We start from the raw sequence: 27,004 nt of genomic DNA, 5'->3' as shown, positions 1-27,004 counted from the left end.
CAAGCCTGCATGTGCAAGTTTGCTGACCCTCAGGGTTTCCCCACCCTTTGTCTAGAAAAATCATGGTAGCTCATGGGGTAGGTCATTTAGTTCATATTACCTCAGCTGGCAGCCTTCAGGAAGCAAGAGAATGTAACTTGCAACCAAACAAAAGTCTTTGCCTGCTTAGAGCAGCTGACCTAATGAGGATACTTTATCTACACAAGCCTTTAAATATGCTGTACAAATCTGTAGATGTCATGGCAAACAAATTTCTAGCATAAAACCTAAAACCCATTCCTGACTAAATGAAATTAGACTAAAGCTATCTGTGAATGTTGATCTCAGATTTCCTTCCAGCCATCATGTAAATGTCTATGATTTCCACCTGAATTATGAGCATGAGAATTCTGTGCAGGAAATGACAATTCTTCCTGTTGTCCCCAGGTGAATGCATTCATCACAGTGAAGATTTCTGGGCGCTTTGCCATCTCCTTGGTCTACAAATGGTATCCTCAAAGCCTAAAGCTGTCTCTGGCACCTGTAAAACGCAGGTCCTCCACGTTTCCTCCACACACCCCTGAGACAGTAGGTCCGGAGATTTCTTCAATCATCTACATGATGGCACCTTAACACAGACCAGAGCAGGAACAATGTTCACTGATTTTAGATTCTTAATTTTCAGTATTTCCCAGTGATTTCTACGATATGGATGCTATTATAGCTGTTTATGGACCTTACTTGAAATAACTGAAAGTTTGGGAAGAGGAGAGGTTAGAAGATAAAGGTAGAGTTGGGAGAAAAATGAAGACCTAGTTTTTTCTAAGGCCATGATTCCTAAGCTTTGGAGAATTAACTTCCTGTGTCTTAAAAAGTTGAATTATTTGCATTTATATACTAGTAATCTATGATTTCTTAAAAGCAGTGTAGGGCTCAGATATTGTTGTTTTTTAACTAAAAGAAACTATATCAATTTAAGGTGTGTTTTTTTAAGCATAACTAATATTCCAAAAACACTTGGCGATGTTAGAGCATTGCTAAAACTATGGCTCAGAATAACTTCTCTTAATAATCACTTTACAGTTGCACTTAATCTCTGTTGAGAAATTTTAGGCTAAAACTTTCGTTTACCAAGAGGTAAGACACTAAAACATTAGTATCTCTAATTCATATATTTAAAGTAGTGAGCTTTGATCAAACTTTTTAAAAAATGTTTCATTTGTTTATTTTTTATTGTTGTTGTTGTTAATCCTCACCTGAGTATATTTTTCAATTGGTTTTTAGGGAGAGTGGAAGAGAGAGGAAAAGACAGAAATATCGATGTGAGAGAAACCCATCGATTGGTTGCCTCCTGAATGAGCACTGTCAGGGCTTGGACTGAGGAGGAGCCTGCTACCATGGTACATGCCCTTGACCGGAATCGAACCAGGGACCCTTTGGTCCACAGGTCGATGCTCTACTAGTATCCACTGAGCCAAACCTGCTAGGGCTTTGATCAAACTTTTAAAATTTTGAGTGTGTTTATGTGAATGGCACACATACTACAAAATGTGTATGAATACATGTAAAAGATCTTTATTTTTAGGGACTGGCATCAGAACTTTGTTACTCTTTCAAATAAGCATGTCAAACTCAAAGGCTAACATGGGCCAAATAAATGAGGCATGCTGCTCTCAGACTGCAAGTTTGACATGCTTGCTTTAGAATTACCATGGTTACTTCACAAATACTGGAATTACAGTTTTTCTATAAATATGCCTTTAATATCATGCTATTTGCCTCTCTGGGTTTTTATGAGCCATGTCATCTGAGTTTACAATCTCTCTCAGCCATTCCCTGATGTCAATCCCATCTCCAAAGAAGCCAGGGAGCTATTCAAGGCCTACAAAATGAAGTGCAAGCTAATGAAATCCATAACTCAGATCAAAGATGTAAGTGTGAATTAGTCACTATTTTGATATTGGATTTAAGTTTTCATGTTATTCTAGTTACTTTTTTCTTTCAACATAGGCTGGATTTGTTTTAGAAAAAGGACCAAAGAATCAAGTTACTGAACACAGATAGGTCCATTCACATAATCACTGAAAGGAACATATGCTGACTCTTTGTTTGTATTTATTTGTTTGATTCTTTGTGTTTATCTTTTTTAAAAACATCTTAACCATTTTTAATTGTACAGTTCAGTGGCATATGTACATTCACATTGTTATATAATCATTGCCACCATCTATCTCCAGACTCTTTCATTTTGCAAAATGAAAACTCTGTACCCATTAAACAACAGTTTCCCATTCCCCTGCCACCCCACCCTTTGGCAACTGCCATTCTAGTTCCTATCTCTATGAATTTGACTATTCTAGGTACCTTATCTAAGCGGAATCATACAGTGTTCGTCCTTTTGTAACTGACTAATTTCACTTAGCATAATATCCTCAAAGTCCATTCATGTTGTCTCTTGTGTCAGAATTACCTTTCTTTTTAAGGGTGAATAATATGCTATATAATAAAGAGCTAATATGTTAATTAGACTGAACAGCCGAACGACTGTCTGGATGACATTCTGGACGAAGCCAGGACTGTGAGGGCCGAGCCCCTTGAACTAATTTTGTGCATTGGGCTTCTAGTTTCATTATATTTTAGTACCATATTTTTTTTATCTATTCATCTGTTGATGGATACTTGGATTGCTTCCATATTTTAGCTATTGTGAATAATGCTGCTATGAACATGGGTATACAAATATCTCTTTGAGACCCTACTTTCAATTCTTTTGGATATATTCCCAGAGTAGAATTGCTGGATCATATGGAAATTCTATTTCTAAGTATTTGAAGACCTACCATACTATTTTTCATATCAGCTGCACCATGTTATAGTCCCACAATCAGTATACAAGGGTTCCACTTTCTTTATATCCTCACCAACATTTGTTATTTTGTGTATTTTTTAAATAGTAGCCATCCTAATCTGTGTGAAGTGTGCATTTAACTTTTTCTTTTTACAAAAATTAAACAATTTAATATTGTGATTTTTTTTAAAAAAAAAAAGCAGCACACAAATGTACAATATCATAGAGAAACCCAGATTTTTATCACTTGCCCAGTAATGCCTAGTGAGTAGACAGCGATACAGGCACCCATAAGTGCCCTTATGAATTCCGGCTCCTAGAGTCTGAATCATTTGTCGAGTCCATAAAGACAAAGTTGTTTTGTCCAGTCACAAAAAAGTGAGCAATTTTATTACTGCAAGATTATCTCTATTTTTTTTTGCCTTTGGGGGATAAAATGTCTTTATATAAATTGTTTTATTATTGTTACCTTAAAAGAGGTAAGGACACATAATATATTCTTATAGAGATCTTCTGCAGTTTCCACAAGCAACAGGGAGAATGTTTCATTGCAGAGATTTATTTTTTTAAGTGTCCATTTTCCTCATAAAGTATTTTCTTTAATAATGCCATAATCCATCACAAATTAATTTTAGTTATTTATTTCCTTAATTTTAAAGAATTTACATTTTCCTTAAAATATATTTTATTGATTTTTTACAGAGAGGAAGGGAGAGGGATACAGAGTTAGAAACATTGATGAGAGAGAAACATCGATCAGCTGCCTCCTGCACACCCCCTACTGGGGATGTGCCTGCAACCAAGGTACATGCCCTTGACCGGAATCAAACCTGAGACCCTTCGGTCCACAGGCCGATGCTCTATCCACTGAGCAAAACCATTAAGGCTACATTTTATTTTTCAATTACAGTTTGCATTCAGTATTATTTCGTATTAATATTAGGTGTACAGCATAGTGGTTAACTAGTCATATACTTTACAAAGTGATCCCCTGATATTTCCAGTACCCACCTGGCACCATACACAGTTATCACAATATTATTGACTATTTTCCCTATGCTGTACTTTACATTCCCATCCCTATTTTGTAACTATCAATCTGTACTTCTTAATCCCTTCACCTCTTTCACCACAGGTATATTTAACTTTTAAAAAATCTACTTTATTAAAGTATTATTTGTTTACATTAAAATGCATCCATTTAATGCATTTGATGATTTTTGACAAATGTGTGCATTTGATGATTGTTGACAAATGTATACACCTGTATAAGTGCCACTGCAATCATAATATAATTTCTATCACACCGAAAGGTTCCCATGTATCCCTTTCTACTCAGTCCTCCCTGTTCCTGACTCCAGACACTGTTAATTAGCTTTGTATTTCTAGTGTAAAATCATTCACATAGGAAGAACCAATATGTACTCTTTTCTGTCTAGCTACTTTTGTTCAATATATTGTGTTTGAGGTTCATTTATGTTTCAGATGTATCTGTAGTTTTTTCCTTTGTATGGCTGACTGGTATTCCCTTATATGAATATACCACACTTTGTTTATTCATTCACCCTTTGATGGGCATTTGGGTTCTTTTCAGTCTTTGGCTATTATGGATAAAGCTGCTATGAACAGTTGCATTTAAGATTTTTTTAATTAGAACCTTAATTCTAAAGTGGGCACCGTTGGCATTTGGGGCCAGATAATTCGTATTTATGCAGGATAATCTAGCACATTTCAGAATGTGTCCCTGGTCCCCACAAACTAAGTGCCTGTTGTGCCATCAATCAAAAGGCCCATGTACATTTCTGAATGCCTCCAAGGAAGAATGTACTCACTCAGGTAGAGAACTGTTCTATATGCCTGGGGCAATATTTGGGTATATAGTGTGGGGAGGTCAATCATAAGATTGTTCACTAATCTAGCCAAGATATTATGAACTGGACTAAGGTAGTGAGGATCTAAGATAGATGAGAGCTACAAGTTAAGTAGGAGGGCATGTCTGTAGAACTATGAAGTTCATCAATAATTGACCAAAGCAGCATTTACATTCATTTACCAAAAAAAACCAAAAACACAAACTTCAGGGAACTTGATAGATTTGACTTTGTCAAAAGTAAAAACTTTGAAAGATACCAGTAAGAAAATGGAGAAAATGGAAAGGCAAGCGACAGAAAGGCAGAAAATATTCATAATATTGTATCTGACAAAGGACTTGTATCCAAAGTATATAAACTCTTACAACTCAATAATAAGACAACCTTAAAAAATGTGCTATAGATTTGAGCAGATATTTCACAAAATAAGATGTGAATGATCAACCAGCATACAGAAAAATGTTCAACATTGCCAGTCATCTTTTTTATTGAATTTATTGGGATGACATTGGTTAATAAAATTATATAGGTGTTAGGTATACAGTTCTATAATACATCATCTGTATATTGTATTGTGTGTTCACCACCGCAAGTCAAGTCTCCTTCTATCACATATATCCCTCTGTACCCTCTTCTACCTCCCCCCTCCCCTCTCCTTTGGTAATCACCGTACGGTTGTCTGTGTCTATGAATTGTTTTTTTTTCTTAATCCTTCACCATTTTCACCCAGTCCCGAAACTTCCCTCCCTTGTGACAGCTGTTAGTCTATTCTCTATCTATGAGTCTTAATGAGTATATAAAACTGAATTATCATCAATTTTCATAGTCATATAAGCTCATTCAAAGCTAACTACTTTATATACCCAATTTATTGTGTAAAGATCACACATACTACTCACTATAACTATCCATTTTAAAGTCTAATGTCCTCATGATGTACTACTTTGAAACTTTCTTCTGCTAAATAAAGCTCAGTATTACAAACATTAAGTAATCTATTTATGCTCTCGTAACACTGTGCTTATAAATAACATAGCCCTTGTGTTATAATATCTACATATCTAATTCTTCCATTGACTCTGAGCACCTTGAGCATAGGGAACATAGCTTTTCTTCTTCCATTTTTTGTGGTGGTAAAATATTCATAACATAAAAGTTTCAATTTTAAGCATTTTTAAATGCATAATTCAGTGACATTAAGTACATTCACAAAGGAACATGACTTTTTTAAAAATTTTTTTTATCAATTTTAGAGGAAGGGAGAGGGAGAGATAAATAGAAACATCAATGATAAGAGAGAATCATTGATTGGTTGCCTTCTGCATGTCCCCACTGGAAAATGAGCCCACAACCTAGGTATGTGCCCTGATCAGGAATAGAACGGTGACCTCCTGGTTCATAGGTAAATGCTCAACCATTGAGCCATGCTGGCCAGACAGGGAACATGACTTTTATGTAGTATTTCTTTAGTCCTGGTTTCTGGTACATTGTCTGGCCCATAAATGACACCCAATAAGCATTTGTTGGACAATGAATGAATGAGTAAATGAATAAATGAATGAATTTATGTTTCCTAATCATATAGTAATCTCTCTCTCTCTCTCATATGTATATGTTTTAAAGCGTTCAAGTTTGTCAGGTGCAGCGGATACTGCTACATTTGATACAGCAATGGACATAAGCCCTATGTCTGACATTGCAACAGTTATTAAATTAAGAAGACTACAGAGAAAAGCCAAGCACATCCTATTTAACTGGCTGGATTACTACAGATTTTCACTGGGTCAGTTATGGGACCCACTGTGTTGCTGCACATAACTCGTTTCCATTATTCAGATTTTCAGAGGACCAACATTTAAATGCCGTTTCCTTCCAAGGTTCCCGAGGTGGTGAGTTTGTAAACTGTAAAGTGCAATACATGCAGATTCTTACCATGGATCCAGGTGATTGGCCATAGCAAGAAATTAAAGAATAATTTTTTTAAAAAATATATTTTATTGATTTTTTACAGAGAGGAAGGGAGAGAGATAGAGAGTCAGAAACATCGATGAGAGAGAAACATCGACCACCCGCCTCCTGCACATCCCCCACCGGGGATGTGCCCGCAACCCAGGCACATGCCGTTGACCGGAATCGAACCTGGGACCTTTCAGTCCGCAGGCCGACGCTCTATCCACTGAGCCAAACCGGTTTCGGCTAAAGAATAATTTTTATTCTGTTTACATTTCAGGAATTTTAATGTTATATCCTTCCTCTCTTTGGAGAGTTAATCTATCTGGCCACTGCTGTGTTTTTTATTAAGAGGAGGTGCTTTCACACTCATTTTTTGGATCTTAAAATACTCTTACCCCTTAAGTACAACCGCTCAGTCTCACCACCAAAACCTCAGTCCTTGCTGATGTCTTTTGTTCATGTGCTGTGTGGAGAAGAGGCGTGGGTACGCTCGCTGCAATGTGCTGTTGTAATGTGATGTTAATGCAAAGCTGCTGTTTGATTAGAGTCTATTAGGGTTCAGTTCCTGACTGGAGATATAACACAGTTAATTTGCATTATTCATGGTAGTTAGATTCTACAGCATCTCTGCAAACACTGAATTAAGTGAATATCAAACCATTGCTTCAAGGAAAAACATAGGATGAGGTCCCTTTGAGCCTCTGGTCACAATATTTTCATTAACCAATCAATACATAACCTTATTTTATGTGTGTTTTGTCTAAAGACACCTTATTTAACATATATTGTTGATACACTAACACTGAGCGTATGGCCAATAGCACTATAACTCATGCCTGAACCAAGCTTATTTAATACATATTTTCTCCATAAGGCACATCAAACTTTCTTGCGCTTTGGAACACTAAGCTTGTGGGCTATTTTAAATGGCAAAATCACCAAAAAAAAAAGGACAAAAAAATGTGTAAAACATGGCCCTGAACAGACCATGACACAAGTAAAGGACACAAGTTTGTAGTACAACAGTGGAAACAAGAAGGCAGAGTGTCACCTTGTTCAACCTCAACTGGGAACTTGCATAATACAAGTTAAAGTTTTCACCACTTTACACATTTGCAAAGTGACCATGAAAGGGCCACAAGTATTAATCTGGGGTTACAAATAAATTTTAGTGAGTAGACAATTTCACAAAAACGGAATCTGCAAATAATTAGCATTAATTGTATACTAAATCCAAAAGGCAAGCCTCTCCGTTTTAGGAGGTAGTTTGCTACTTACTGTAGTAAATAGCAGAGCTTCCCAAAGGATACACCACAAATATTTTACTTAGGAACTGAAAGCGGAAATTCTCCGTCCTAAGAGGAGCAGCTGGGCTGAGGTGATCTAGCCCCTGGGATAGTTGATTCTACTTACAAGCAGCCTACTAAATTCACCACGATATGCAATACAAATTATCATGATTTCTTTTTTTATATCACATTTTAATGATAAGAATCGATACGTATTGGGCTTTACAGTTTACACTTTTCTGCTTTATGAAAAGAGGTTGGGAAGCCCTAGTCTATAGCATGGTGTAAAAGCACCATCTTCCAAATCAAATAGATATGTTCAAATCCTGGTTCTGCTTCTCTCTAGCTGGGTGAACTTGGACTTACCTCTGATATCATAAAAATAAGACTATTCGCCCCATTTAGTGTCCCTGATTCAATGGGATAATGTGTTTAAGGTGCTTGGCACATTACCTGGCACAAGATAAGCACAGATAACCAAACTCTTGTGGACTAGATTTGTTGATAGCCTAGACATTTCCTTGTTTATTGCATAGATGCTATGTATCCTCTGAGCAGACCACAAAGTGTGCTAAAAGGAGCCCACAGAAAGGCGCTGCTGTAAATGGGTGAAGGGGTGTCCGGATTATTGCAGCCGCGTTACCCCAACCCACAGAGACCTTGGTCCACTAAGGGTTTTCAGTGACGTTTATTCTGTTTACATTTCAGGAATAGAATGTCTGCACATGTGCAAAGTGCCCAGGTTTCGACCAAAAGTGGTCAGGAAACAAGAAATCTCCCCAGCAGAATTTCTTCTGAAACCAAGTACAAAGGAAAAAGATGAGAATAAGGAGTATCTTCTATACCGAAACACCTTCCTAAAACTGAAGGGTGTCTTTCAGCCTTCGCCTCTCCCTTGCATCCAGAAGACCCCAGCCAGCAAGTGTTCCTTCAGGTAACCAGCCTCATTTGTCTTAATAATTCACAGTCAGCTTATGTTGGAAAAAGCTTTCGGTGACAGTCTCATTCAGGCCACTCACAAACACTGAGCAAGGCATGCTATTACATTGCTTCACACCACAGTCCTTTCTGAGCAGGCTGGGTCAAGGTGTTGACACTAGCATGCTATCAGTGAAAAATCTTTCCTAAAACTGGTTCAGACTTACATGCCTAGGTTCAAGCATTTCAGCTCTCTCCAACCTGCTTCCTAAGAGGCTACCCATTTAGCAGAGGAATTGGAATCAATCAGGAATCAAGGCTTAGTTTGTTTTCACCACTTCAGTGAAACACCTGCTTAAAAGCTGACTCTAGGCCAGTGATGACGAACCTTTTGAGCTCAGCGTGTCAGCATTTTGAAAAACCTTAACTGTGGTGCCGTGTCACATATAGAAATTTTTTTGATATTTGCAACCATAGTAAAACAAAGATTTATATTTTTGATATTTAATTTATATATTTAAATGCCATTTAACAAAGAAAAATCAACCAAAAAAATGAGTTCGTGTGTCACCTCTGACACGCGTCTCATAGGTTCACCATCACTGCACTAGGCCCTGGCCAGTAATCAGTTGGTTAGAACATCCCCCCTATATGCAAGGTTGCTGGTTCAGTCCCAGTCAGGGCACATAGAAGAAGCAATCAATGAATGCATAAAGTAAGTGGGATGATAAATCAATGTTTCTCTCTCTCTCTCTAAAAGTGAATAAAAATATTTTTAAAAGATTCTAAACATACCTATTTTTAAGTACTGTTTAATTTGCTCTATTATTTTTATTTTATCTATATTGAATCCATCTATTGAGTATTAGTTTTGTGTTTTGTCTTTCTTAGAGTTAGCTTTTCTATGTATTTTGGATCCTGGGCTCATCTCAAGTGGAAGGTTTTTCCTCTCTCTTCATATGGCATGTGTGTCTGCTTATCCCTCCCTCTCTAGTAATTTTTCAGTTGCCACCACCCCAAAGCCCCAGGCCTCACGTTCAGAAATTTAGAACCAGGTCAAATAATGGTGGGGTGGGTGTCCTGCCCCATGAGTATTAGGAATGTTGCAGACGCAGTCCCAATCCAGCAAGCAGCTTGGCTTAGTTCTGGTTAGGAGGCTTTGTCTGTGTTCTCCAACCTGCCTGGCTTAAAGTGTCCTATGAGCCATGGTGCCAAGCAGGAGTAAACAGCAGCTATTCTGGCCTCATGCAGAGTGGTGGGAGCCCTACCCTGGGCCTTGGTTTTAATAAGTGAGCCAGGCAACATTTCCCAACACTACATCACCCTGTACTGAGAAGAGCATTTTATTCTGTTTTCCCACAAGAGCCAAATTCTTACCCACTTTTGTTGTTTCTAGCTCAGGAAATAAGCAAACTTATGGCTTTAGCCCCACTAACATACTGAGTTTCTATCCAGAGAGGTGTTCATCTTTTTTTTTGGGGGGGGGGGGTGGGAGGGTTGTTTTTATTGTAGTTTATTTCTAATATTATGCCATCGTGGTCTGAGAAGATGCTTGGTATGATTTCAATCTTCTTGAATTTGGGGAGACTTTGTGACCCAATATGTGGTCTATCTTTGAAGATGTCCCATGAGCCCTTGAGAAGAATATATATTCCGTGGCTTTGGGGTGAAGTGTTCTAAAGATGTCAATTAAGTCCATCTGATCTAGTGAGTCATTTAGGATTGCTGTTTCTTTGCTGATTTTTTGTTTAAAGGATTTATCCAGTGATGTCAGTGGTGTATTAAAGTCCCCTACTATGATTGTGTTGTTGTCGATCTCTCCTTTGATATCTTCCAGGAGATTTTTTATGTATTTGGGTGCTCCTGCATTGGGTGCATATATGTTTATCAGGGTTATATCTTCTTGTTGTACTGATCCCTTTAGTATTATGAAGTGGCCTTCCTTATCTCTTGTTATGGCCTTCACTTTGAGGTCTATTTTGTCCGATATAAGTATTGCTACCCCAGCTTTTTTTTTTCCTTTCCATTTGCCTGAAAGATATTTTTCCATCCCTTCACTTTCAGTCTGTGTGAGTCCCTTCTTCTGAGGTAGGTCTCTTGTAGACAGCAAATGTATGGGTCATGTTTTTTTATCCATTCAGCCACTCGATGTCTTTTGGTTGGAGCATTTAGTCCGTTTACGTTTAAAGTTATTATTGAAAGGTACTTGTTTGTAGCCATTTCTTTTTTGTGTGTGGCTGTTTTCTTTCTGAGCTTTTTATTTCTTCTTTTTATACCAGTCCCTTTAGCATTTCTTGCATTGCTGGCTTGGTGGTGATAAACTCCCTTAGCCTTTTTTTGTCTGTGAAGCTTCTTATTTCCCCTTCAATTTTGAATGATAGCCTTGCTGGATAGAGTATTCTTGGATTCAGTCCTTTGCTTTGTAAATTTCTGTCCATTCTTTTCTGGCCTGATGTGTTTCTGTTGATACACATCATTTGATAATCTAATGGGAGATCCCTTGAATGTAACTTTCCATCTCTCTCTTGCAGCCTTTAAGATTCTTTCTTTGTCTTGAACATTTGCCATGGTAATTATGATGTGTCTTGGTGTGGGTCTTTTCGGGTTCACCTTGTTTGGGACTCTCTGTGCTTGTGTGATTTTTTTTCTTCCTCACATCAGGGAAGTTTTCTGATATTATTTCTTCAAATAGGGTTTTCTAACCCTTGTTCCCTTTCTGTTGTTCTGGCACCCCTATTATTCGTATGTTGTTTCATTTCATGTTGTCCCATAGCTCCCTTAGGCTCTCCTCCTGTCTTTTAATTTTTTTCTCCAATTGCTGTTCAGTTTGGGTGTGTTTTGTTTCCCTGTCTTCTAATTCGCTAATTTGGTCCTCTGCTTCTCCTAGTCTACTGTTGAAACTTTCAATGGTGTTTTTTGTTGCAGCTATATTACTCTTCATTTCTTCTTGGTTCTTACATAATTTATTGATTTTTTTCATCTGTTTCTTCTTGCTTCTTGCATAAGTTGTTGATTTTTTCCTCCATCAGGTTTATGCACTCTAGGACCCTTTATCTGAATTCTTTTTCTGTCATGTTGCATGCCTCTGTATCACTTAGCTGCTTTTCTGGCGAGTCCTCCTTTTCTTTCCTTTGGGGGTTTCTTTGTCTACCCATGTTTGATTGTACTGCCATATCTAGATGTTGAGTCATTCAGTGGCTGCTCCTTGGGTGGCATTGGCTCCTCAGGCTGCAGTTGCTCCTCGGGTGGTTGTGGTAGCAGCTGCTCCTCAGTTGGTAGCAGCTCCTTTGGTGGGTGCTGTTCACAGTTGTCGAGAGGTGTTCATCTTGACCTGAATGACAGCTTTGATCTTTTCAATTGTTTGTTTTACCACTAGAGGCTGGGTGCGCGGATTTGTGCACCAGTGGGGTCCCTCTGCCTGGTCTGAAATGGGCTGGAATCGGGCTCCCTCCTCTCTTCTCCCAATATTATGTCACTTTCTCTCTGTATCTGTCTTGCTTCTTTCATCTCACTTTACCCTAAATTTGGTGGTAACTGACAACTTGTGGGCATTTAGCTGCAAAATGCAATTATTTAGCAAACAGGAATTACTTAGCCTGGAACCTAGTCGGCTTAGGCAGGACCCTGCTCAATATCAGGCTCCTGCCAGGCCCTTCAGCCCAGGTGGAGTCCTGTGGCAGCTGGAACCTCCTTCTTCCCACCTGAGCTGCTCTTTCACCTCCTTCCCTCCCCAGAGGTTGCCTGCTGGTGCTACTGTCCACCCTGGAAGGAGGGAAGCCATGGCTTGTTTCCCAGCTGAGAGTGGTAGCGGGGAAATTCACTGCCTCCACTGGAAATCCATATTAAGCAGATGGGCCGGCATGAGTGCCAGACATTGAGGGGGGGGGGGGCAGTCAGTAGGTCCTATATGTCTCATCATTTAGCTAATTGAGTCAAAAAGTTTCTGTAAGGGCCAGACCCATGACCTCTGCAATGGGCTAGATGCCTGGTAGGGAGCCAGACCCAAAGTGGGGAGCCAGTGGGCTAGAGGCCCAATGCACAGATTTGTGCACTGGTGGGGTCCCCCGGCCTGGCCTGTGGGGATGGAGCTGAAACCAGCTCTCTTACATTCCCCGAGGGGTCCCGGATTGCAGAGGGATGTTCTCAAGTGACGGACCCCGGAATCAGGCTCCCTCCTCTCTGGTTCCAGGTGAATCACCCAAGAACCACAGCTGCCAAGTCACCACAGCTTGGCAGCTCCTGCATTGAGCATCTGGCCCCTGGAGGTCAGTGCGCATCATAGCTACTGGTTGGCTGATCACTTAGGCTTTTATATATATAGATTATTGCAGTGTGTTGGAGATAGGAGGTTGTGTGTGTGTGTATGTGTGTGTGAGTGGGGGTGCTCAAGGCAAGAACTTGAAATGCCTTCTTGAGCCAAAATTTATATAGAGGGTTGTAGCCTGAAACCTAACTTTTAATGATTTCACTGCAGACTAGCTGCCACATTGGAATTACTCATGGATGCTCAGAATGCCTCTCCAGGGGTTCTGATATTGGTTCACCCTATGTTCACCTGAGATGGGCCCCAGGCAAGACAAAGGTGGGGATGGAGGAGTAAGTGGTCATGGGGAAAACAAGAGAGTGTCACTGAGGTTGGACTTCTGTTCTTTACAGCCTGCGGACTGAAGGGTCCCAGGTTTGATCTCAGTCAAGGGCATGTACCTTGGTTGCAGGCACAACCTCAGGAGGGGGTGTGCAGGAGGTAGCTGATCAATGTTTCAAACTCTGTATCCCTCTCCCTTCCTCTCTGTAAAAAATCAATAAAATATATATACATATATATATTTTTTATTGATTAAGATATTACATGTGTGTCCTTATCCCCACGTTATCCCCTATACGCGCCCCCTGCTCATGCCCTCACTGCCCCCCCCCCCCCCCGTTGTCCATATCCATTGGTTAGGCCTATATGCTTGCATATAAGTCCTTTGGTTGATCTCTCACCCTTACCGCCACCCTCCCCTACCTTCCCTCCAAGGCCCCACATCCAATCAATGCCTCTCCGTCTCTGGATCAGTCCTTGTTCATCAGTTTATGTTGTTCATTATATTCCACAAATGAATGAGATCATGTGGTATTTATCCCTTAAAAAATATCCTTCAGGGGGATGAGGACATATTTGTAATACCTTAACTAATAAAAAAGAAAAAAGGGAAAAAAAGAATATCCTTTAGCATTTCATATAATCCTGGTTTGGTGGTGGTGAACTCCTTTAGCTTTTTCTTGTCTGTGAAGCTCTTTATCTGACCTTCAATTCTGAATGATAGCTTTGCTGGGTAAAGTAATCTTGGTTGTAGGTTCTTGGTATTCATCACTTTGAATATTTCTTGCCACTCCCTTCTGGCCTGCATGGTTTCTGTTGAGAAATCAGCTGACAGTTGTATGGGTATTCCCTTGTAGGTAACTAACTGTTTTCCTCTTGCTGCTTTTAAGATTTTCTCTCTTTGTCTTTTGCTCTTGGCATTTTAATTATGATATGTCTTGGTGTGGTCCTCTTTGGATTTCTTTTGTCTGGGGTTCTCTGTGCTTCCTGGACTTATAAGTCTATTTCTTTCATCAGGTAGGGGAAGTTTTCTGTCATGATTTCTCCAAATAGGCTTTCAGTATCTTGCTCTCTCTCTTCTTCTGGCACCCCAATAATTCGGATGTTGCTACGCTTGAAGTTGTCCCAGAAGCTCCTTACACTATCTTCATATTTTTGGATTCTTTTTTCGTTTTGCTTTTCCGAATGGGTGTTTTTTGCTTCTTCGTATTTCAGATCTTTGACTTTCTTGGGATCCTCTCGTCTGCTGTTGGATCTCTGTATATTATTCTTTATTTCAGTCAGTGTATGTTTAATTTCTGACTGGTTCTTTTCCATTTGTTTGGCATTCTCATTAAGGTCCTTGAAGGTCTCACTAAGTTCCTCGGAGGTCTCACTAAGTTTCTTGGAGGTTCGTAGAAGATTCTTGAGTAATCTTATAACTGTGGTTCTGAACTCTATGTCCTCCATTCATTTGCTTTCCTCCATTTCTTTCATTTGTGACATGTTTCTTTGTCTTCGCATTTTTGGCTGACTGCGAGGACCCACTGTGCCTATAAGAAGAATTGCTACAGCGATACCAACAGATTTCTCTGCTTTGTTTGTAGTTTGGAAGTTTTGGAGCTCTCTGATCCAGCTGCAGTTTGTTCGGCTGCAGAAGTGCAGGTGCCTCCTTTGTGCAGCCGATCACAGCTTGACAGGGGATATGAATAGAGTGGGGCGGGGTCTCAGGAAGACACCAGGTGGAGCAAACAATGGTGTCATCACGTTTCTGCGATTCCCCGAGTGCCGCCCGCCCCCACCGCCACAAAGATCCCCGGGAGCAGCTCTGTGAGAAAGTCTCCCTAGCTTTCCGACCCGCTGCAGGACAGACTCGTTTCTCCCCGTAGGAGCCTGGGACCCCAGCGTCTCACCGTAAATGAGTTCAGTGTGTTCGAGAGCTTGTATCCCCTTCCAATTGAAAGAAACCGTGCACCCAGGTGCAGCAGCCTCACGCACACCTCTGTACCTCTGTTCTTGGCGCCGCTCCCCTCCTACTCCGTCTTAATGCGCTTTTTTTCTTTCCTTCTAGTTGTAGAACTTCCACTCGGTCAGCTTTCCCATGGTTCTGGATGATAGCTGTTTTGTCTTATAGTTGTGGTTTTAATGTTATTGTGGGGGGCAGCACGTACAGGTTTGTACTTTATGCTGCCATCTTGGTTCTCTTTTCAATAAAATATATTTTAAAAAATAGATAAATAAAATAAACCTCTAACCCTGATAGATTATGGATTATAACATATTTCTATATAACATACCTAAGAATGGAATTTAATCCTTTTAGTATATTGACAAGTATTTTATTTTATTTCTTTTTATTTTTTAAATATTTTTTATTGAGTTTTTACAGAGAGAATGGGAGAGGACAGAGAGCTAGAAACATCGATGAGAGAGAAACATCAATCAGCTGCCTCCTGCACACCCCCCACTGGGGATGTGCCCATAACCAAGGTACATGCCCTTGACCAGAATCGAACCTGGGACCTTTCAGTCCACAGGCCGATGCTCTATCCACTGAACCAAACCAGTCAGGGCTTATTTTTTTATTTTTTTTTAAATACATCTTTATTGATTTCAGAGAGGAAGGGAGAGGGAGAGAGAGATAGAAACATCAATAATGAGAGAGAATCATTGATTAGCTGTCCCCTACACAAACTGGGATCGAGCCTGCAGTCTGGGCATATGCTCTGACCAGGAATTGAACTGTGACCTCCTGGTTCATAGGTCGCCACTAAACCACTGAGCCACCATGGCTGGGCTTGACAAGTATTTTAATGTGCTGGCAAATAAAATTCAGTCCAGAATTAAATCTCAATGCTTTACTGAAGTAGCCACTTTAGAGTATATACAATGTGAAATGCTATTTTCCTCTGTATTTTCATTGTGAAAAAAAGGTGTGGGGGATTTAATCAAATTCTTAAAAACAGCAATAATGATAAAAATAAAGTAGTCACTTAGGTTCTTTGATACTTTTAAAAAGTATGTTCTTTCTGTCCTTTTAGTTCTTCAAATGCAATTTCTATCATTACTTTTCTAGGCTTCCCCTTCCCATTCAGAGCAAGGATGGGCAGTTTGCTCCCCATCTGGCTTGTCCTGTGGTCCTAAGAAGAATGCTCTGTAGGAAGGAAGGGCCCATTTGCCGATGTAGCACTTACAGCGTTCCCGAAGTGACAGACCTGGAGTATGATCACCTTATAAACCAGCAACTGTCCTCCATGGACCAGATTATTATAGTCTATGTCTTCTCAGCTAAGGAAAAGGACAAGACTATGAAGGAAGTGAACAAAGTGTACAGGGAACAGAATAAAGCTAGAAACATGCCTTGTACTCAGGTGAGTGTCATGCGTATAAAGACAAATTGTGAAATGATGTTGACTTGTATGTTATATCTTAATACAGTTCTTCAGCCACACTAAGGCTCATGGAAGGAATGCTGCCCCTCCCTTCTGAGGTTTGACCTTATGTAAGAAAGGTCACAAGTCTTAGGGTATATAGCTTAGTGAATTTTTACATATGTATATGTCTGTATAATTACCATCCAGAGCAAGATATACTAATAGACTATTTCCAGGCCCCAAAGAGCTTCTTGTGCCTTCTCAGTCAATAAATCACCCACAGAGCCCTAGCCAGTTTGGCTCAGTGGATAGAGTGTCAGCCTTTGGACTGAAGGGTCCCGGGTTCGATTCTGGTCAAGGGTGCATGCCTGGGTTGTGGGCTCAATACCCAGTAGGGGGTATGTAGGAGGCAGCCAATCAATTATTCTCTCTCATCATTAATGTTTCTCTCTTTCCCCCTCTCCCTTCCTCTCTGAAATCAATAAAAATATATTTAAAAAAAATAAACCACCCACCTACCCACACACAGGTAACCAGTATTCTGACTTGTATCACCATAAGCTACTTTTGTCTGTTCTAGGCCTTCCTATACTAGTACATGGCATCACACAGTGTGCACATTTCAAAACACACAGTACATTTTTATGCTTCCTCTGCCAGAGAATGGAAATGGTAAGTACAAGTCATGCCAACGTCTTCCAATTCTGCATCCTTGGCAGACATTACTAATCTATCATTCTTGTCAACTGAGCCTAGACTGGACCCTAAACTCTTACTTTGATTGCACTCCAAGTAGCCTCTGCCAGTAGGTCTGAAGTAGGCACTCATAAAACCTCTTCCACATGATAGCCGTTACCCGCAACACATTTAATAAGTCTTTATGTCTTATCGATTCTGTCCCTGAGACATTTTTTCCTAGTTGTCCCTTTTTTTCAATCCCATTGCTTCTGCTTATTTTAGACCTTTACTATCTCCCACCTGATGTTCTCCAATAAGTTGCCTAATTTTCCTGCTTCTGATCTTAGTCCCTCTGACATTTCCTACATGTTGCAGGGTATTATTTTTAATATCTGAAGATGACTGCATCATTCTGCTTAAAACCCTCTAAGGCAGGGGTGGGCAAACTTTTTGACTCGAGGGCCACAATGGGTTCTTAAACTGGACCAGAGGGCCAGAACAAAAGCATGGATGGAGTGTTTGTGTGAACTAATATAAATTCAAAGTAAACACCATTACGTAAAAGGGTACGGTCTTTTTTTTCTTTAGTTTTATTCATTTCAAACGGGCCGGATCCAGCCCGCGGGCCGTAGTTTGCCCACGGGCCGTAGTTTGCCCACGGCTGCTCTAAGGCCTTCTCTTCCGGTCAAGTCCAAGTTCCTTACCTGACATTGAGGGCCCACTCCCACTGGGGCTCTTCCAGGCATGTTCAGATCCCTACTTCAACCTCAGTGATAGCCTCAGGGGGGACTTTAAAGAATGCTAGGGACCCTCAGGTCTTGTTCTCCATCAGGTTGAAGCACGTGAAAGCTGAGAGTTGGGCTTTGTCACCCTTTGCCAAACTGCTTCCAATAAGTTGCCTTTTTAGGATGTTGCCCTGAATATACCCTGTGCTTATTTTAAGGGGTGTTACATTATTTGCTACAGGCCTGGTATAACCTGTGTGAAGCCCAATGTGGAAATTGTCTCTCTGAATGAGAAGCTAGAAAGTTTTTCTCCCCACGAGGATCTGGTGTGTGCCCTCTTTCCTGTCCATGAGATTTTGGTGCCCTACTGGGTTCCTCTCTTCACTTTGCCTTAAAGTATAGAACAAGCCCTAGCTGGTTTGGCTCAGTGGATAGAGCGTCGGCCTGCAGACTGAAGGGTCCTGGGTTTGATTCTGGTTAAGGGCACATGCCCGGGTTGCCGGCTCAATCCCCAGGAGGGGGCATGCAAGAGGCAGCCGATAGGACTATTGTGCCTTCTCTCTCATTATTGATGTTTCTCTCTCTCCCTCCCCCTCCCTTCCTCTCTGAAATAAAAAAAAAAAAATGCATTTTTAAAAAGTACAGAATGTTTTAGACTGAATTATAACAATAGGGTAAAAAATTACTTACCACTTATCTGAAACCCATTTTTTCTTTTGGATTTAGAACTTCTGTTTATATTGAAATCTTCTCATCATGATTTTTATAATTCATAATTTTCTCTTACACAAGTCTTCCTTCAAACCACTTGAGGTGTTTTCCTTAAAAGGCAACGTGTAAACAAATAACCCAACTTAAAATGTAAATTTTAACTAAGGAAAGGTTATTTTTTCTAGCAGAATTGAGAGCAATCTTGCAGGGAGGTGACATGACATTTTGTAACTTTGAAGGTGAAGAGAGTCCGGGCATAACTGTCTAGGAAACCTATGCTTCCAAAAAGTAGGTTCTTTATTAGATCATAAAAAGGAAAGGAATGATCCTGTACCAGGGACCCTAAAGGAATCCAAATAAGAATGTGGACAGTTATAAAACACAGAAAACTCACCCAAGAACCTCAGTCTCCTACAGAAGGGTTGCCTGGCATCCATTCTCTTTCATTCCACCTAACCAGGGGACCCTGGCCTCTTGGCATGGTGCTGAAATTGTTGAGCTGTACTTGGGAGCTGAACAGCAGTGGGAATCACTGGGCACTCTGGTAGAAGCTGCAAGGGTGTAGATAAAGCTCCTGAAAGGGTGGCCTGAGCCACAGAGGGTGTGGGGTGGGTTCTGGGAGCACAGGATCTGGGAGTAGCAGCCCCACCCTCCCAGCCTGCTTTGAAGCTGGATTCCTCTGCCAATAGGCTGGGAGGTTCTTGATGGCAGGATAATGTCTTGTTCACAAGTATAGCCCCAGTGCCTATCATGGGCCTAGCACATGGTTAACACTTAAAACATACTTGCCAAAGGACTGAATCCAAGAATACTCTATCCAGCAAGGCTATCATTCAAACTTGAAGGGGAAATAAGAAGCTTCACAGACAAAAAAAGGCTAAGGGAGTTTATCAACACCAAGCCAGCAATGCAAGGAATGCTAAAGGGACTGGTATAAAAATAAGAAATAAAAAGCTCAGAAAGAAAACAGCCACACAAAAACAGAAATGGCTACAAACAAGTACCTTTCAATAATAACTTTAAACGTAAACGGACTAAATGCTCCAAACAAAAGACATCGAGTGGCTGAATGGATAAAAAAACATGACCCATACATCTGCTGTCTACAAGAAACCCACCTCATTAGAAGGGACTCACACAGACTGAAAGTGAAAGGATGGAAAAATATCTTTCAGGCAAATGGAAAGGAAAAGAAAGCTGGGGTAGCAATACTTATATCGGACAAAATAGACCTCAAAGTGAAGGCCATAACAAGAGATAAGGAAGGCCACTTCATAATACTAAAGGGATCAATACAACAAGAAGATATAACTCTGGTAAACATATATGCACCCAATGCAGGAGCACCCAAATTCATAAAAAAACTCCTGGAAGATATCAAAGGAGAGATCGACAACAATACAATCATAGTAGGGGACTTTAATACACCACTGACAGCACTGGATAAGCCCTCTAGACAAACAATCAGCAAAGATACAGCAATCCTAAATGACTCACTAGATCAGATGGACTTAATAGACATCTTCAGAACACTCCACCCCAAAGCCAGGGAATATACATTCTACTCAAATGCTCATAAGACATATTCAAAAATAGACCATATATTGGGTCACAAGCAAAGTATCCCCAAATTCAAGAAGATTGAAATCATAAAAAGCATCTTCACAGACCACGATGGCATAATATTAGAAATAAACTACAATAAAAACAACCAAAAATACTCAAACACCTGGAAGCTGAATAGCATGCTATTAAATATTGATTGGGTTACCAATGAGATCAAAGAAGAAATTAAAAACATCCTGGAAACTAATGACAATGAAAACACAACAATCCAAAACCTATGGGACACAATGAAAGCAGTCTTGAGAGGGAAGTTTATAGCTCTACAGGCCTATCTCAAAAAACAAGAAAACATGGTAGTAAATCATCTAACTCTACAACTCAAAGAATTAGAAAGAGAGCAACAAGAAAACCCCAGAGTGAACAGAAGGAAGGAAATAATAAAGATTAGAGCAGAAATAAATGACATAGAGACCAAAAAAACAATACAGAAAATCAATGAAACCAAGAGCTGGTTCTTTGAAAGGATAAACAAGATTGACAAACCTCTAGCCAGACTCACCAAGAAGCAAAGAGAGAGGACCCAAATAAACAAAATCAGAAACGATAGAGGCGAAATAACAACAGACCCCACAGAAATACAAATGATCATTAAAAAATACTATGGACAGCTCTACTCCAACAAACTAGACAACCTGGAGGAAATGGACAAATTCCTAGAAAAATACAACATTCCAAAACTCAATCAGGAAGAATCTAAAAATCTCAACAGGCCAATAACTATGGAAGAAATTGAAGCAGTCATCAAAAAGCTTCCATCAAACAAAAGCCCAGGACCAGACGGCTTCACAGGGGAGTTTTACCAAACATTCAAGGAAGAACTAAAACCTATCCTCCTCAGACTACTACAAAAAATTCAAGAGGAAGGAACACTTCCAAGCTCATTCTATGAAGCCAGCATCACCCTAATACCAAAACCAGGTAAAGACAACACAATGAAAGAGAACTACAGGCCAATATCCCTCATGAACATAGATGCCAAAATCCTCAACAAAATCTTAGCAAATCGGATCCAGCAGTACATCAGAAAGATCATACACCATGACCAAGTAGGATTTATCCCAGGGATGCAAGGATGGTACAATATCCGCAAATCAATAAACGTGATACATCACATAAACAAACTGAAAGAAAAAAACCACATGGTCATATCAATTGATGCAGAAAAAGCATTTGACAAAATTCAACACCCATTTTTGATAAAAACTCTCAGCAAGGTGGGAGTAGAAGGATCATACCTCAACATAATAAAAGCCATATATGACAGGCCCACAGCCAACATCATACTCAATGGGCAAAAACTAACACCATTTCCCCTAAGAACAGGAACAAGACAGGGATGCCCCCTCTCACCACTCCTGTTCAACATAGTACTGGAAGTGTTAGCCATTGCAATTCGGCAAGAAGAAGAAATAAAAGGCATCCAAATTGGAAAAGAGGAAGTAAAACTGTCCTTATTTGCAGACGACATGATATTATACATACAAAACCCCGGAGACTCCATCCAAAAGCTACTAGACTTAATACATGAATTTGGCAATGTAGCAGGATACAAAATTAACCCCAAGAAATCGGAGGCATTTCTATACACCAGTAGTGAACTTTCAGAAAGAGAGATTATAAAAGCAATCCCGTTTACCATTGCACCAAAAAAATTAAGCTACCTAGGAATCAACTTAACTAAAGAGGTAAAAGACCTCTACTCAGAAAACTACAGGACGTTGAAAAAAGATATAGAGGAAGACATAAACAGATGGAAGAACATACCGTGTTCCTGGATTGGTAGAATCAACATCATTAAAATGTCCATACTACCCAAAGCAATCTATAAATTCAACGCACTTCCCATTAAAATACCAACGGCATACTTCAGAGATCTAGAACGAACTCTCCAAAAATTCATCTGGAATAAAAAAAGACCCCGAATAGCTGCAGCAATCCTGAAAAAGAACAAAGTAGGTGGGATCTCAATACCAGATATCAAGTTGTATTACAAAGCCACTGTTCTCAAAACTGCCTGGTACTGGCACAAGAATAGGCATATAGATCAATGGAATAGAATAGAGAGCCCAGAAATCGGCCCGAACCAATATGCTCAATTAATATTTGACAAAGGAGGCAAGAACATACAATGGAGCCAAGATAGTCTCTTCAATAAATGGTGTTGGGAAAATTGGACAGATATATGCAAGAAAATGAAACTAGACCACCAACTTACACCATACACAAAAATAAACTCAAAATGGATAAAGGACTTAAATGTACGACAGGAAACCATAAAAATTCTAGAAGAATCCAAAGGCAACAAAATCTCAGACATATGCCGAAGCAATTTCTTCACTGACACAGCTCCTAGGGCACTTGAAACTAAAGAGAAAATAAACAAATGGGACTTCATCAAAATAAAAAGCTTCTGCACAGCAAAAGAAACCATCAACAAAACAACAAGAAAACCCACTGTGTGGGAAAACATATTTGCCAATGTCATATCTGATAAGGGCCTAATCTCCAAAATTTATAGGGAACTCATACAACTCAACAAAAGGAAGATAAACAATCCAATCAAAAAGTGGGCAAAGGACCTAAATAGACACCTTTCAAAAGAGGACATTCAGAAAGCCAAGAGACATATGAAAACATGCTCAAAGTCACTAATCATCCGAGAGATGCAAATCAAAACAACAATGAGGTATCATCTCACACCTGTCAGACTGGCTATCATCAACAAATCAACAAACGACAAGTGCTGGAGAGGATGTGGAGAAAAAGGATCACTTGTGCACTGCTGGTGGGAATGCAGACTGGTGCAGCCACTATGGAAGACAGTATGGAGTTTCCTTAAAAAACTGAAAATGGAACTCCCATTTGACCCTGTGATCCCACTTCTAGGAATATATCCCAAGAAACCAGAAACACCAATCAGAAAGGATATATGCACCCCTATGTTCATAGCAGCACAATTCACCATAGCTAAGATCTGGAAACAGCCTAAGTGCCCATCAGTAGATGAATGGATTAGAAAACTGTGGTACATCTACACGATGGAATACTATGCTGCTCTAAAAAGGAAGGAACTCTTACCATTTGCAACGTCATGGATGGAACTGGAGAGCATTATGCTAAGTGAAATAAGCCAGTCAATGAAGGAAAAATACCACATGATCTCACTCATTCATGGATAATAGAGACCATTATAAACTTTTGAACAATAATAGATACAGAGGCAGAGCAGCCTCAAACAGATTGTCAAACTGCAGCAGGAAGGCCGGGGAGGGTTGGGGGGCAGGAGGTAGGGGGGTAAGAGATCAACTAAAGGACTTGTATGCATGCATATAAGCATAACCAATGGACATAAGACACTGGGGGATAGGGGAGGCTAGGGGACTGTCTAGGGCGGGGTGATAAAATGGACACATATGTAATACTCATTGTAATACTTTAAGCAATAAAAAACAAACAAACAAAAAAAAAAAACAACAAAACAAAACAAAACAAAACAAAAAAAAAAAAAAAAAACATACTTGCCAAATGAATAAATGAACCAATCAATGAGTGAATGATTCTTCAGCTTGAGGGTCGGATATGGGTATATGGTCACTGCTAATTCTTTCTTGGTCTCGTGGGAGGTGTTCTAGGACAGTGAGCTTGTGAACTGGGCTAGGTCTCCGCTGAAGAGCGACAAGCAGAGTGAATAAGAGACCAAGACCTAAATCAGGAGTTCAACTTCTCACTGGAGTGACAATACACATTAAATCCCAAGGGCTCTGCCATCCTCGGTGCAGACAGTGCTCCCCAACGTCTGGCATCTAATAGACACTCAGTCAATGTTTGCTGAACTGATCAGAAATGCAAAGTCAGAATAAGATCAATAGAGCAAATATTTATTGAGCATTTAACATCTTTTAATTCTCAAAAGAATCCTAAGCCCTAACTGGTTTGGCTCAGTGGATAGAGCGTCGGCCTGCAGACTGAAGGGTCCCAGGTTCATTCTGTTCATTCAGGTCTAGGGCATGTACCTTAGTTGCGGGCACATCCCCAGTAGGGGGTGTGCAGGAGGCAGCTGATTGATGTTTCTCATTGATATTTCTAACTCTCTATCCCTCTCCCTTCCTCTCTGTAAAAAAATCAATAAAACATATTTTATTTTTTTAATTTATTTTTAGATAATTTTTTAAAATTAAATCTTTATTGTTCAGATTATTACATTTGTTCTTCTCCCCCCCCCCCACAGCTCCCCTCCACCCAGTTCCCACCCCACCCTCCACCCTTAGTCCCCACCCACTCTCCTCATTCATAGGTGCACGATTTTTGTCCAGTCTCTTCCCGAATCCCCCACGCCCCTTCCCCCCCCCCCAAGAATAGTCAGTCCATTCCCTTTCTATGCCCCTCATTCGATTATAATCACCAATTCATTCTGTTCATCAGATTATGTATTCCCTTGATTTTTAGATTCACTTGTTGATAGATGTGTATTTGTTGTTCATAATTTGTATCTGTACCTTTTTCTTCTTCTTCCTCTTCTTAAAGGATACCTTTCAGGATTTCATATAATACTGGTTTGGTGGTGATGAACTCCTTTAGCTTTTTCTTGACTGTGAAGCTCTTTGTCTGACCTCAATTCTGAATGATAGCTTTGCTGGATAAAGTAATCTTGGTTGTAGGTTCTTGGCATTCATCACTTTGAATATTTCTTGCCACTCCCTTCTGGCCTGCAAAGTTTCTGTTGAGAAATCAGCTGACAGTCGTATGGGTATTCCCTTGTATGTAACTAACTTTCTTTCTCTTGCTTCTTCTTTGTCTTTTGCTCTTGATATTTTAATTATGATGTATCTTGGTGTGGTCCTCTTTGGATTCCTTTTGTTTGGGGTTCTCTGCACTTCCTGGACTTGTAAGTCTATTTCTTTCACCAGGTAGGGGAAGTTTTCTGTCATTATTTCTTCAAATAGGTTTTCAATATCTTTCTCTCTCTCTTCTTCTGGCACCCCTATAATTCGGATGTTGGTACGCCTGAAGCTGTTCCAGAGGCTCCTTACACTATCTTCATATTTTTGGATTCTTTTTTCATTTTGCTTTTCCGAATGGGTGTTTTTTGCTTCTTCGTATTTCAAATCTTTGACTTGATTCTTGCGCTCCTCTGGTCTGCTGTTGGGAGTCTGTATAATATTCTTCATTTCAGTCAGTGTAGGCTTAATTTCTAGTTGGTCCTTTTTCACAACATCAAGGGTCTCACTTGATTTCTTGAGGATCTCACTACATTTATCTGCGGTCTCACCAGTCTTTTTGAGGGCCTTACTAAATTTATCAGCGGCTTCTAGACAGTTCTTGAAACACCTTAAAAGTGTGGTTTTGAACTCTATATCCAGCAGTTTACTTACCTCCATTTCTGTCATTTGTGTCCTGTTTCTTTGTCTCCGCATTTTTTATGCTTTCTTGGTGCACCCCCTTTTGGTCTTTGTGCACAGTCTTGTTGTAGTTAAGCCTTGATTATTGTAGGTAATACTGGGGGGGATTTGACCTCCAGACCAATTGGCTGTCAATAAAATATATTTTAAAGAAAAGAATCCTAAGTGGCTGGCTTTTCTGCATATGAGTCCATTGAGCACAGGTCTGTTACTGTGACACAGGACAGTGAATCACTTGTCCAGGATTCCTCGGTTAGGAAATGGTGAGGCTGAGGTTCAGACCATGTGGCTGTACTCTAGCACCCATACTCCTAAGCACCCCACCATGCCACATAGTGGTGTGGAGTAGAAAGAGGCTTCGGGAGCAAGAGTGGAATACAGTGAGGTGATTGGATTGGGAAGAAGGTGTCACACTTACTCATGTGGGGGAAGGAGATGAGGAAAGGTTTTTGCATGCATTTAGTAGGCACAAGTAGTAGTTAAAATGATGAATCACCCAAGGAGGGTGTAAAGAGAATGAATGGCAAGAGGCAAGTTTGGAGATTTTTGTACAGTAGATACCTAGAGATCAAATAGAGAGAAAGCTGTGCCTGACAAAGACTGGGATGGGAGATAGAGAGGAATGGGAAGAAAACATAAGAGTGGGGCCACAGACTCCCAGGAGAGAGTGTGAGAAGGGGGAACTGTTCGATAATTTCAAATGCCAAAGAAAGGTCAAATAATACAAGAAACATGAAAATGTCCACTGGCGTTGGCAATACAAAGGCTATGAGGAGCTTATGAAGGCATTTCTAATGGAGCAGTGGCAATAGAGTCTAGACTTATTGGTTCAGAGATACAAATACTGCTGAATAGAACAAAAGGTTGGTTACCTGGGATATAATGTCTTTACCACTTTTTCTTTTCTTTTTTTAAAGAGTCGTTTGGATTCCTTTCGATTTCTCAAATACAACATAATCTCTGCATCTAAATTTACAGGCAGCAATTATCCACTTCTGGTTCAAAGGCACAATGTCGTTCCAGGAATTTTTTTGGTAGGTGCTTTGAGACATATGGCCCTTTTCACCGA

The 27,004-nt window shown here is 40.0% G+C and overlaps 1 protein-coding gene across 1 annotated transcript in view; it reads left to right on the top strand.

Annotated features, from left to right (window-relative positions):
• Window positions 1–6,327: 6,327 nt before the first annotated feature.
• The window catches only part of LOC308514334 (uncharacterized protein C3orf20-like), a 38,096-nt gene continuing 17,419 nt past the window's right edge, over window positions 6,328–27,004 (top strand). The window contains exons 1-4 of the mRNA XM_081084459.1: window positions 6,328–6,481; window positions 8,649–8,874; window positions 16,499–16,793; window positions 26,853–26,969. Of these exons, the coding sequence (XP_080940585.1) occupies window positions 6,370–6,481; window positions 8,649–8,874; window positions 16,499–16,793; window positions 26,853–26,969 (750 nt within the window). The 5' untranslated portion in view covers window positions 6,328–6,369. The remainder of the gene's footprint in view (window positions 6,482–8,648; window positions 8,875–16,498; window positions 16,794–26,852; window positions 26,970–27,004) is intronic.

Source organism: Myotis nattereri (assembly GCF_964212035.1).
Source record: "Myotis nattereri genome assembly, chromosome: 2".
Classification (NCBI taxonomy): Eukaryota; Metazoa; Chordata; class Mammalia; order Chiroptera; family Vespertilionidae; genus Myotis; species Myotis nattereri.
Note: the sequence above shows the minus strand (reverse complement) of the source record. Positions and strands in the feature narration are given on the sequence as shown.